Below are 13385 nucleotides of genomic sequence, written 5' to 3'. Positions count from 1 at the left end.
ATAATAAAAACTCGTTGCATAGCAACGACAGACGCCGCGTGAGAGCAAGCGCTTTGGAAAGAATAAGCACGCGCAAAAATATAATTAAAAAACACGCGCGACATGTGAACGGCCTCTAAAGTGCTTTCGGGGTAGTTTTACGAGTACATGAGCACAGTAGTATCCACCCGACACCAGAGTAGGCTACTGGTATTAGTATTGTCATTTAATGTCAGTGCCAGTTCTAGGCGTATTCTTGCCTTTATAACTCAGCAGGTTTAAAAAGCCTTTTTAAAACTAAATATGAATGCAGTTTTAGATTAAATAAAAGGACAGTCAAGTCAAACAAAACATGTTTTATGGTAATGCTACAAAGATATCATTCATCAACATTACTTATCAGTACATTGAGTGAACAATATATTTTTACAACATTAATTAATGTTTGAATAAGTTATTTATTACAAACATCTGATTGTTCATGTTTGTTCACTTAATTCATTGTGCATTAAATAAATAAAGGATTAAGACTTTACAAACAACTTTAAAAATGTGTTAGTGTATACTATTGTTTATTTTAGGTCATTTTATCTAATCTTTTTCTAAAGTGTTTATAATACAAATGTACAGTTTCCATACTTGTAACCGTGATAAACACATAAATATATGTAAATTTAAACTAAGCTTTGGTACCGAAATTGGTACCGAGAACCGTGAATTTTAACTGGTATTGGTACCGAATACTGAAATTTTGGTACCGTGACAACACTACTTCGCTGTTATACGGAAGGAGGCATTACTGTTACAGACTAGGGTTCGGCCGATGGACGATATCATCGTCAGATAACGAGGTTTAGATGGCATCCCCCCCCTCCCCCCCCGCTTACCATATCATGATGCTTACCATTCTCATATTCCGATTCTCAAATGTGTTAGTGAGTTTGTTTTGTCGTTTAAGAAAAGGAAAGATAAAGATCTTTATCTGTAACGTGAGATGGACGCCGTGTTTGGGCCGTAGTTCAGATATTTCTGTCTGTTGGATTTATTACAGTGCGGGAATTCATCAGTTTCTCCCAAAATACATGAAAGTAAGTGGCCGAGAAAAATAGAGTTGACTTTATAATTATTTACACAGTATCTATCTGATATGTATAAAAACCGTCGTCAATTATTTGAATGGGTTGTTATTTCTGCTTCCATAGACACCATTGTGTATTTTACAAACTAAAAATCTATTGTTTTGATATAATATATATTAGAGGGCTGGGTATTGAGACAAATTTCACAATTCGATTCGATTTCGATTCACAAGCTTTCGATTCGATTTCGATTCAATATCGATTATTTTGGATATCAGTTACAATAAATGGCCATTTTTCTCAAGGGAATCAAATCTCTTAAATGCTGTAAACTATGGGAGTCTAGTTGTAGCCAATAGGCTTCATTAGCCTAATATGAAGGTAATAATGAACTGTTTTGTAGCCATACAAACACTTAAATTACACTTTTATTTATTTTTATAATAAGAAGATTATATGAAATATAAACATTTAAATGGTGGCCGTCATAAAAACTTGCCAGATTGATTCAAATATGCATTAAATATTGAAGAACATTAAGATTATAATGCATATGTAATATGGTGTACATATTTAGCAAAATGCTCGTCTCTAGAGTTATTTTTTCTAGCTGACTAACAAGTTTATGTGGGTTTTCTGAGGTAAATATGACGATACATTACATTTATTACAAGCTGTTTAACTGACGTCTTTCCACGGTTGAAACGCTGATTGAGCGAATCAATGTGACATGATACGGATTTCGATAAGTTGTAGTCTATCTTTTAACATACTTTCAGATGTTCATTCATGTTTATTTGGCGCTGTGACTGTTATTATTAAGCCGGAAGAGAGCCATAGCGCAAGCACGCAGTTTGAATCTGGCAGTCATGTCACTGTACATTCGCTCCATAGACTCGCTCTGTGCTCAGCTGCTGTAGAGAGTGCCGAATTCGAAATTGCTGATAAGATATAGAGGAAAATATGTAGTGGAAAATGAGAATATTACGAAAATACCCCCCCCCCCCCACACACACACACACACACACTCCCTCCCGATATCATCGTCCATCGTGATGTTTCACTATAGACATCGTCTGATGCCAAATTGGTAGACGTCGCCCAACCCTATTACAGACCTTCTGAAATAGTACAGAATCATCAGATCCAAAAACAATCAAAGAAGATCTGCGTTAAACATAATAGAGCCGCAAACGTTTAGCCGCATGTAGATCAAAACGGCCTAGCATTACAGAGAAAGGCCGGATTCACATATAGCGCCTAAAAACGTGTAGAAAACGCTGGGCGCGCCACATTCTCCTTTTTCCAAACGCTAGGGCGGTTGCGCTCCGGTTGGTTCTTGTCACGTGACCTACTGTGCGCTTATGGTTAGGGCTGCAACAAACGATTATTTTGATAATCAATTAATCTAACGATTATTAGAACGATTAATCGACTGATCGTCAATCTTTTTGCCGGCTAATCATCAAGTTTGGAACGATTATTTAGCTTTTTCAATTTAAAACATTGAGTTATACATATTCTTACTATAATATAAAAAAGAAAATTCAGCGTTCAGCTTTTGAAATGAACTTTGAACCAACTAAACGGGTCATTCTCTTTAAGTTGAACTCAAATCACACACAAATGCTCTCTAAGCGTTGTTTAATAGGACCACTGCTTTTCTTAGAACTGAAACAGAAAAAGGGTCATTTACTTCAGTACAGAAAAAATGGTAAAATATTAATCTGCAAACCATTATTATAATTTTATATTTATTACAATCTTTTTTTACATGACAGTTGAGCTGACAGAGACGTTTTCATCCACCTTTTACTTTACAATATGAAAAAGAAAAAGTAACTGCCATGATATTCTTCCTAACATCTCCTTTTATAAATCTTCATGATTATGGAACAAAATATATATAGACCATTTTGCAAGATGTAAACAACACTGGTCCAGAAACACTTCCTGTTTCAGTTTGTAACTGTTTTCTTTATTTCACGTGTAAAGAAAACATCTTAAAGATGTTTGTTTAACTTTTTGATTCAGTTTTAAATTTACCACTAGTTAGTTAGCTAAAGCTGGAACACTCAATTCTCAACGGCTCCTCTTTTGCCGGGGTGTTTCCTCTTTAAGTGCTCCAACATGCATGTTGTGCTCCCGTGAAAAGCAAGTTCTGCCTTGCATGTATTGCACAAGACAGCATTGTTGGTTTTAAGTTTTGTGAAACTGTCCCAAACCTTGCTAGTTCGTATTCGTTTGCACTCTGTCATAATTCGCACTGTTTTTCTTTTACCACAACAGCATTTGTAAGGGCTGCATTACACTCTTGCGCCACAGCGCCGTAGTGGTCAAATCGCGATATTGGACGATCATTGAGATCAAACGACTACTTGACAACAAAGATATTTGTCGACAACGTCGACTATTCGTTTCAGCCCTACTTATGTTGCCGCAAGTGGCATTCTGAAAAGTTGAGTTGTTTTTATCTCGATGCGGCACAGACCCGCTTGAAAAAAATGAGCGCTTCCATTATGAGTGCGCATGCCGCGCGCCAATATTTGAAATAACGAACTTTATGCTACGTTCACACCGGACGCGAATCGCGTGTCAAATTCGCGCCTGACGCGTCTAGTTTGACGCTTGACCACTAGTGTTAATTCGCGTGTCAAGAGCGAAACTGGCGCGCGTAAAGTTTGAAGCGAAATTTACGCGCGTCAGAATCAAAATCCGTTGGCGGCCATTGTTTTTATGTCGACCGAGCATTCATCAAGAGTTACCGCTCTGTATTTACTCTGGAGAGCAGAACAGCGGCGTGGGGATCATCGTCGCCGTACATTTGTGTCCACCGGACCCTTCGGAGTCGAACCGTTTGGCGAGTTTCACCATTTGCTCGCTCCAAGAGCTTCCGCCTGTCACGTGCCCAGTTTGATGACCTGTTGTCCCGCATCTGAGCGAGGATCACCCTCGCCCTCATCCATCTAATCTAGCTGTCATTTATTTTTGTTTTGATGATAAATAGAGCCAGCCTTCAAAAGTTATTAACCTGTCCTGTGGTTTTTTTTTTTCTCTCTCTCACGTCCAGACACGAATTTATGCCAGTATGTTGATTGTCTTTACAACATAATACTATTTCTAGATATGGAATGAATAACATTCAATACAAAATGAACATTTTCTATATAGAAATAATGTTTTAAGTGATAAAACATTTGCTTTGTTGTGCATAATCCCACCATGCATTTAGTCATATTAACAAAATAATTTACTGAAGCATCCAGATACTTCACCACGTGAGCAAGCAGCTAGGCTCCTGATTGGTTAACGCGGCGCGAATTCACGCCAAAGTTCAGATTTTTCAACTCGGGCGGCAGATGCGAATTCGCGTCAAACGCGTGAATGCACAACGCTCAATTCGCGCCAACCTGACGCGCGAATGAGGCGTATTCGCGTCTTCCGCGCCGCGCTCCACGCCTCATTCGCGCCGCAGGAATTTTTCGCGCGCGTAAAGCGTCTTTGCATTGACTTAACATTGAAATCATTCGCGCCTGACGCCCTATTCGCGTCCGGTGTGAACGTAGCATAAGAGTGCAAAAATTGTGATATGTGAACAGGCCCAAATACGTCGAAACTGTGCAAGCTTTGGGGGGTTTGAAGGACTCGATCTACTCTGTATTCATCATCGTTCTGAATCCGATTCTGACACAGTCTTTGACGAAAAGATAATTTTCTCAGCTTTTTGTTGGAAATCATATGTTGATTTGATTAAGCTCCAGTTCTGTGACCAGTGTCCCATTTATTGTTTTTGAAAATTTGTTGGTTGTTGCATCACTTTCATATTCTTCTTTTGCGGAAGCTGAAAACTGATGAAGTCCTGGAGGCTTCACGTTTGATATCAGTTGTATGCATTCAACCAGCAGTTAATGATGTTATTTCAAGCGTGTATTAGAGCATGTTCTGGAGCAGACAGTGGATCTAATCTTTCTTTATGGTCACTCACTGCTGCTGGCTACAGCTGCTTGTTATTTCCCAATTGAGCAGAATGAAAAAAACAAAAGTGAACGGGCATTAAAACGTTTTCTTTTTGTCTTTGGAGACTTGTTACCTTTGTGCTCTCCAGTGGCATTCTCTACCCTGCATTTTCTTGCACACTTGTGTAGATTTCACAACAGATGTGGTGTTACACTTTTTGGTGTGATAGTGAGCAGCTGTAAAAAGCGGCCCATTAGTGCTGAATCATTGCACGCCCACATACACACTCGCATACACACAAACAGAGCAAAAAGAGAGATACAGCTCTGTGTTGACCTACAAACAGTGGCGTCTCTAACGCTGAAGTTCTTTATAAACACATCAGCCTGGTTTTAGGACATCGAGAGTTTGTAAACTTGTTATTTTAGTGTTTTGAAGGGAACCGTTGCATTTTGGTTCAATGTGCAGTTTTTTTTCTTTTCATTAATGGTATTAATAAGAACACCTGCAATAAAGTGATTACTGGTAGAGTCAACGTGAAATCAAATTTAATTTATTTGTGCACGTTATCCTGTAAAATAACAAAATAGATGCAGCTTTATGTTCAACTGCACATTGTTATATTTACAGTCAGTCTGTAATTTTCCTAATTAAAGTTTCGCCGCTCTGAAAGTTCAGTAAGTGAGTCAGATGTTGATTCAGTAACTGCTCTGACAATATAAAAGTGCAATATTATATTATAATTATAATTTTGTAAACAATAACACTTAATAGCTGATCACACAGGCCAATTCTAAGGGGGAAAAAATACTAACCTTTTTCCCTCTCAGAAGTTTTTATCTCATAGACTTTATATCATGCATTTCTGACTTTATATCACGCAATTCTGACTTTATATCATGCATTTCTGACTTTATATCATGCATTTCTGACTTTATATCACGCAATTCTGACTTTATATCACACATTTCTGACTTTATATCATGCATTTCTGACTTTATAACACCCAATTGCGACTTTATATCACGCAATTGTGACTTTATATCTCGCAATTCTGACTTTATAACACCCAATTGCGACTTTATATCACGCAATTGTGACTTTATATCTCGCATTTCTGACTTTATAACACCCAATTGCGACTTTATATCACGCAATTGTGACTTTATATCTCGCAATTCTGACTTTATATCTTGCAATTCTGAGAAATAAAGTCAGAATTGCGAGAGGTAAACTCCCAATTGTGAGAAAAAAAAGTCAGAATTGTGAGATAAAAAGTCGCAATTACCTTTTTTATTTTCCATTTTGTGGCGGAAACAAGCTTCCATAGTTCCCGGCTTACAGTGGAATCCAAAATGAGCCCAAACGTCGGCTTTTAATGTTGGCGGTGCAGTCTTGACTCAGGCTTGAACGGAGTGCAGCTGCTGTCCGTCATCGCGCTATTTTGCTAAGGGCTAAAGCGTGACTTGTACAACGCTGAACGCTCTCACTAGAGTGTAGCCCACAGCGCCGCCACTGGCCTGGATGGCTGAATCGATTCATAGGATTTGATGAATCGATATTGAATTGAGAAGCAAAAAATTGCAATGCATTGATGAATCGATATTTTTACCCAGCCCTAGTTTGTGGGTGCTTTTGAGTGATTCCCAATAGAAAACGGCTCATAAAAATCATTTGTTTGTGAATCAGATTGTTCTTGCTGTTTGTTTTTGCTTTACAGCCCCTCTCCTCGTTTTATTTGCTTTTCAGACGGTCTCTTTTGTCTCATCAGATTCAGCTCAGACTGTAAGCTCACAGCCCAGGTCAAATGTAGTTTAGTTTAGCTTGCAGATTCATGGTGTTAGACGCGCTGTTTCAGGATTGACCTTCACAATCAACTTGAATTCATTCAGGCCTGGTACTATTTTGCCATTTTATTTTTACTCATTGAAGTTCACAACAAATCATGTTACTGAAGTAAAAATGGGATGCAAATGCTATATCATGACTTTACTTTAAACAGGAGCATTTGATGTCAGATTTTGTATTTTTACACTTTTTGACCATGCTTAAAGGAGTAGTTCACTTTTAAAAAAAACTTTTGCTGATAATTTACTCACCCCCATGTCATCCAAGATGTCCATGTCTTTCTTGCTTCAGTCGAAAAGAAAGTAAGGTTTTTGATGAAAACATTCCAGGATTTTCCATATAATGGACTTCAATGGGAACCAAACGGTTCAAGGTCCAAAAGACAGTTTCAGTACAAACTGTTACAAATGGCTTTAAACGATTCCAGACAATGAATAAGGGTCTTATCAGGCGAAACGATCGCTCATTTGAACAAATCTTTTTTCGTGTCATTTGGTTCATTCAACGAACGAAATGAACGAGTCGACCCAGGAAGAGATTTGTTCATTTTGATGAACGAGTTCGAACGGGAGAGTCACGAGCGCACATCACAGAACAGACCAAGGCGACTATTTGAGCTTATAAAACTAAATCTTTGTTATTTATTTTTTAAATGAGCGATCGTTTCGCTTGATAAGACCCTTATTCATCGTCTGGTGTCGTTTAAAGCCCGTTGAAGCTGCACTGAAATTCTCATTTGGACCTTGAACCGTTTGGTTCCCATTGAAGTCCATTATATGGAGAAAAATCCTGGAATGTTTTCATCAAAAACCTTAATTTCTTTTCGACTGAAGAAAGAAAGACATGGACATCTTGGATGACATGGGGGTGAGTAAATTATCAGCAAAAGTGAAGTGTTTTTTAAAAGTGAACTTGCAACCCTTTAAAACTTACTTTGGATTTTTAAAAACACACACAATGAAATCTCTGTTGGATGGTTTCTTGAATCAAAACTGCTCTCTCTCACATTGTAATTTAATAACCAAATTAGTACAAGCCTCGGGGTCAGCGTCTCTGTAGAAGAGCATAACTGCCCCCTCAGATCCAGAAGAGTGACCCTGCAGACACCAGCCCAGTGTGGCAGAGATGACAAACAAGAGACGGGGGAACAGAAGTAGTCCAGTGTACAAGTTGCTTTGAATAGCTTCCAGTATTGTCCTTTGCTTGTAAAAGAGCTCTCTGTTCTTGCTAAAGCAACAAAATGGTGTGCTGGCCCTGGCCACCAGACTGCTCTCGCAGTGAACAACAGAAGGAGGGGCAGCCAGAGCCATGTTAACACTACTGAGAGAAACAAACCTTGATGTTTCCTCTCATTCTTCTACTAGAGGCAGTTCGGCATGAGAACGAAAGTGATCTAGATCCGGGAGAGTATTGTGAGACACCCGGATTACGTTCTGATTTGTTGGGAATGGTCATAAAAAAAGGCACTGTAAACGACGAAGATCGAAACCCTATAACCCTTGTGTTATGTTGGATTTCTGTGTACACCCCTTATGGTTCGGGTCAAATTGACCCTAATTGGATTCAATACAATTCCTCAAAAATCACACTATGAAAACCAACAAAGATTCAGGTTCAAACTGTAAACTTTTAATATCAACATTTTTCAAATATTCCAAAAAATATATATCTGAAGATATGATTTAATGAACATGTGTTTTAACCATTTTTTAAAACTGTTTTGTTTTGACAAAATTTGAAAATGAACAGAAACCAGACATAACAAAAACATACATCAAATAAATGTTTTTTATTTATTTTTTTGGGTCTGTGAAGCTGCCTTTGAAATACCTAGCTTTTAACCAAACCTTATATGTAGGATTTTCAGACACCAAGAGAGCTTAAAAATGAGAGCTTATTTTACTATCTGTGTCTGTCAAAGATTTTCATTTGTAATTTGCAATTAATTCTGAACACCATTATTTAGCTTTTTTTCAAGTTTGGTTAGGGTTAGAGCACTTTTAGATACACTTACACTTTAGAACTGGAGTTGATGCCCTGACATACATCAAATAAATGTTTTTATTTTGTGTCTGTACAGTTGCTTTTGAATAGCTGCCTACGAGGGTCAAACTGACCCGCGAACATCACAAACGTAATAGTAATTTAGTTTGTATATGTCAAAAAACACCAGCATGTTGAAACTTTGCATGCATGTTCATGATGATAAATGAGAAAAAGTCACAAAATATCAAGAAAAAAAAACAAAGGTTTCATAATATATCAGGTAGCTTGAAAAAATAAATGAAAGGTAATTTTTACCATCTGTGGCTGACAAAATATTTTTCTGTATTGAAATAAGTGTGGAAACCCTAATTTTTTAGCTTCATAAGGTAGTAAAAAGATAAAATAACAAAATATAACCTATAAATATTATTATTTTGGGTCGGTACAGTTGCATTAGAGCGTTAAAATATGCGGGTCAAATTGACCCGCGAACATCACGAACGTAATAGTAATTATGTTTGTATATGTCAAAAAATACCAGCATGTTGAAACTTCAAAATCACAAAATATCAAGAAAAAATATATAGGTTAACCAGTATTTCCAACAACTAGAAAATCTAAACTGGTCAAATTGACCCGCAACATAACACAAGGGATAAACACACCTTCTGACGACAGTTTTCATCAGTTATTCCTTGGAGTAGAGCAACATTTTTAGGTTTTAGGTTCTTGATGTCTGATTCGCATGACTCTTGTGAACCATTTCAGTGAGTTCCACGAACGTCAAACCTGTTCTTAAGTTTGCGATTTGAATCCGTCGTCGTTGTTAATGTGTTCACAAGTGACTCTCACTGAACCACGCACATACTAGGGATTAGGGGTGTAACGATACATAAAACTGACCGTTTGGTTTTCCCATGGTTTTGACGTCTCGGTTCGGTTTAGAAAGCTAAAATTGCTTTTTTTGTTGTTTTTAAACAGTGGTTTAATTAAAAAATTGTCTTTGTCTTTAAATTAATTCAATTAGAATTAATTGTTTCACAAGGATTAAAAAAAAAATCTGCTAATGCTGTTAACTATTTAGAGAGCCGCACATTACTAAAACATTAAAGGTTGTAGCCTAGACTTTTAACCTAAATCCAGATGCTATTTATTTTTGTAGATATAATAAACACACAACGCATTGTATGAAAGCATGTAAACTGAATATAATGCAGTTTTTGCACTAACTTGTGTTTTTACTCTAATTTGTTATTGAAATATAATAATTTACACTGTTTCAAGAAAGATATTTTAAACATACATTAAATAATCAAGATATCATTAACGGGTTAAGTAAAATATAATATATAGGCTAACATAGTGCATTTATTTAGTGCAAGAGTTCATTTATAGGAACCAAAGTTGTGGACACTGAATCACTGGCCTGTTGAGCTAAATATAATGCTAGTGACAAGCTGTTTTATTGACGACTTTCCGCTGCTGAAAAACTGATTGAGCGATTACACGAGTTATGATGCCTTTCAGTAAGTATACTGTATCTTTCAACATACCTTCACGAGTCTTTTCTGTAACAGAGAAAGAGATGATCGCGTTTACTCGTGGTTCCGCTTGAAATGAGGAGCTAGTACAGCGATCTGTCACGCCACATCAAAGAGCGCCAAAACGCCATTTATTGTTTGAATATCGTGATCAAATAGACAGAATTTGAAAGATTACACCATACTTATTATCTAAAGTAACAAAACACGGAGCTTGTTATTTGGTGTTGATTGTGGTTAGGCTACAAAACTGAATTTGTTGTGTACTGTACACTTGAGCCGGCTGGGCGGGGCCGGGGTAGCAGGGGGCGGGGCGTGTTCGGTACGCAATAAGAGTATCGCGATTCGAATCGTGAGTTCTGTATCGTGGTTTTTCGGTTCGAATATCGTTATACCCGTACTAGGGATGGGCATTTTAAAAATATATATATATATCATTCGAATATTCATACACACGCCTAGAACATACCTGCGAACATGTTGCTTTCGGCGAGGTTTTCTGTTTTTACATTGAAATAAGCCAGTCTGGGTCAAGCCGGAGCGTTTTTATTGGAGGGTTTGGGTGGGTTCAAGCCTTCCTATAAGCCTTCCTATTTTTGTCCAAACTCATATTACTGTAAAGTTGTTTGAATCATATTTTTTTTATTGTTAATTTTTATGGTTAGGGATGTTTCTTTAGACATTGGTGTTGTTTTAAAACAGCGTTACTACCTAAATATGTTGTTCTTTCTGAGAAATTTCTTGAAACAATTTCAACTGCTGAACCCAAGAAATGTTTTAGATTTGTTTTTTTTGTTTTTTTTGTTTTTCTTTTTTGACTGTAGATTGACGAGACTTACAGTACATCAGTTTATTTACTGGGTGCTTGTTTTTATGACAATGTGCGAATCAGTTTGGTTGTATAAACTAAAAATGGTGTTCTAAAAGCATTTCAATTTTGAAGAAAAATATTATTAGTAATGGTATAACATAGGCTGGTATAACAGAACCGTTCGTGTCTGTCGGTCATATAATGGAGGTCTATGGTCACCACCTCAAAAAAGCATGCACAGAGAAGTCCAAATTAAACATGATTTAATGACTCGTAAATGTAAGTACACATTGATGGCCTAAGACACGAAACGAGCGGTTTGTGTGAGAAAACGAACAGTATTTATATCGTTTTACCTTTTGTTAACACACGCCTCAGCCCTCAGATCACTTGGACGTGGCTGTGGTTACAAGAGGTAAAAACTATTTTAATACTGTTCGTTTTCTCCTCACACAAACCGCTCGTTTCGTGTCTTAGGCCATCAATGTGTACTTACATTTACGAGTCATTAAATCATGTTAAATCTGGACTTCTCTGTGCATGCTCTTTGAGGTGGTGACCATAGACCTGCATTATATGACTGACAGACAAGAACGGTTTGACCTAAAAATATCAAAATTGAAACTACTGCGGAAACAAAGACACCTACATCTTGGATGCCCTTGAGGTAAGATAAAACATGCCAACAATTAATTTCAATGTGAACTATCCCTTTAAAGTCCAATTGTGTGGTTGGATCAACCGTAAGGGGAACTTTGTTTAGGTGACATCTAACTTGTTTTTGCTTCTGACAGCCATCTTAATCAAGTCACCAATAATGTACATTCAAGTGTGAAACTAGAGATTTGTTACAAACGTGCTGTGTGTCATTTCAAACACACGTCTGATCTACCCCCTCCTCTCTCGAAGGTCGCCTCGGATTCACCCATCCCGGAGGAGACAGCCCCTTGCCCATAAATGGTATGTAATATTTTATATTGGTTTAGTGTGTGTGTGTGGCTCAAGCTGAAGGATGGGCTCGACAGACCCAACAAGCTGATGTTAAAATAGTCTGCATGTTTCTGTCAAGGAAGTACTAAAATAGGTTTAGTTTGGAGCACTTTGTCTAACTAGCTCAGTGGACATTTGATTTGCTGATAGGACTTGCCATTTTAGCTTTAGCATTTCATTTGAATGTATTTGAGACATGAGGTAATGCAAATATTAATAGTTTGCAAGTTTCACCTAAATGAAGGATGTATATCATCATATAAGTGTGTATTATCTTGCGCAAAAATCTCAATCAAGCTTGTTTTTTTGGATGTACGAACATTATTTTTTTTAAATACGAGACACCATCATTTCCACTAGGCTACTTGGCTGTTGTTCCTAAGTGAATTTCAATTGTTTAATGCAAAATGTAAAATGCTGATGTGATATGTATTGCACATGAAAATACATGTTTTGACCAATTTTTTTCTCTTAATGAAACTGAAGTATTATATTATTTAAGTATTACATTTATATGCACCTATATTATATATTAAGTAGCAATAAATGGCAGTATCTGCAATATATCTTTACAATTATATATATAATATTTTATCAACATTTGTGGATTGTTTGAACCGTGAGTAAACTTCCTACGGTAAGAAATGCTAATAAACGTGCCAATACTCAGTGGTTACCGGTTATCCGGACGGTTTAGTTTGAGTCTTGTTAACGGTGTTTGAGCACTTGGCCAGCAAACTGTGTAAACTGTAGTTTTTGCAGGATTTTGATCATATTCATCCAAACGAGAGTCGGCTAACGGATCTAAACTGGCACATACTTTTCAACACATTAGTTTAAAACACGAAATTGATTCAGTCAGGTTTGGTATCGTAGTTCCACTGTTCATTTTTATTGTTCAGTCAGAAAGTTCACCTTTTCATTGGGGATGTGTTACTTCACATGTGGTCATTTTATCTTACATGCAGCACGGAATTATGGGAGGCGACGAGGTAAAGAACTTTTAACGAATCCAAATGAGCAAAAATGATTAAGACTTTCAAATTACCATAATTATCGGTGGAATAATCCAGCATCTGCATGAAATGTTTGGGGCATCTCTTATTGTTTGCATGAACACTTGCAACCTTCATTTCCATTTGTGTATCGATTGTGTGCCTCTTTTCTACTTTTGTTTGGTGAAGAGTAAATTTG

At 37.1% G+C, this 13385-nt stretch overlaps 1 protein-coding gene across 3 annotated transcripts in view; it reads left to right on the top strand.

Moving 5' to 3' along the window:
- Nucleotides 1-13385, top strand: part of cpeb4b (cytoplasmic polyadenylation element binding protein 4b) — a 49000-nt gene that overhangs the window by 22091 nt on the left and 13524 nt on the right. For 2 of the 3 annotated variants that reach the window (XM_089123922.1, XM_039687954.2), the window contains exons 4-5: nucleotides 12111-12161; nucleotides 13160-13183. In XM_089123922.1, coding sequence (XP_088980048.1) covers nucleotides 12111-12161; nucleotides 13160-13183 — 75 coding nt within the window. The remainder of the gene's footprint in view (nucleotides 1-12110; nucleotides 12162-13159; nucleotides 13184-13385) is intronic. The other variant, XM_039687955.2, reaches the window with a different exon arrangement.

Source organism: Pimephales promelas, chromosome 19, assembly GCF_988280905.1.
Source record: "Pimephales promelas chromosome 19, fPimPro1.hap1.1, whole genome shotgun sequence".
Lineage (NCBI taxonomy): Eukaryota > Metazoa > Chordata > Actinopteri > Cypriniformes > Leuciscidae > Pimephales > Pimephales promelas.
The sequence above is the reverse complement of the archived record's forward strand: the minus strand, read 5'-3'. Positions and strand labels throughout refer to the sequence as shown.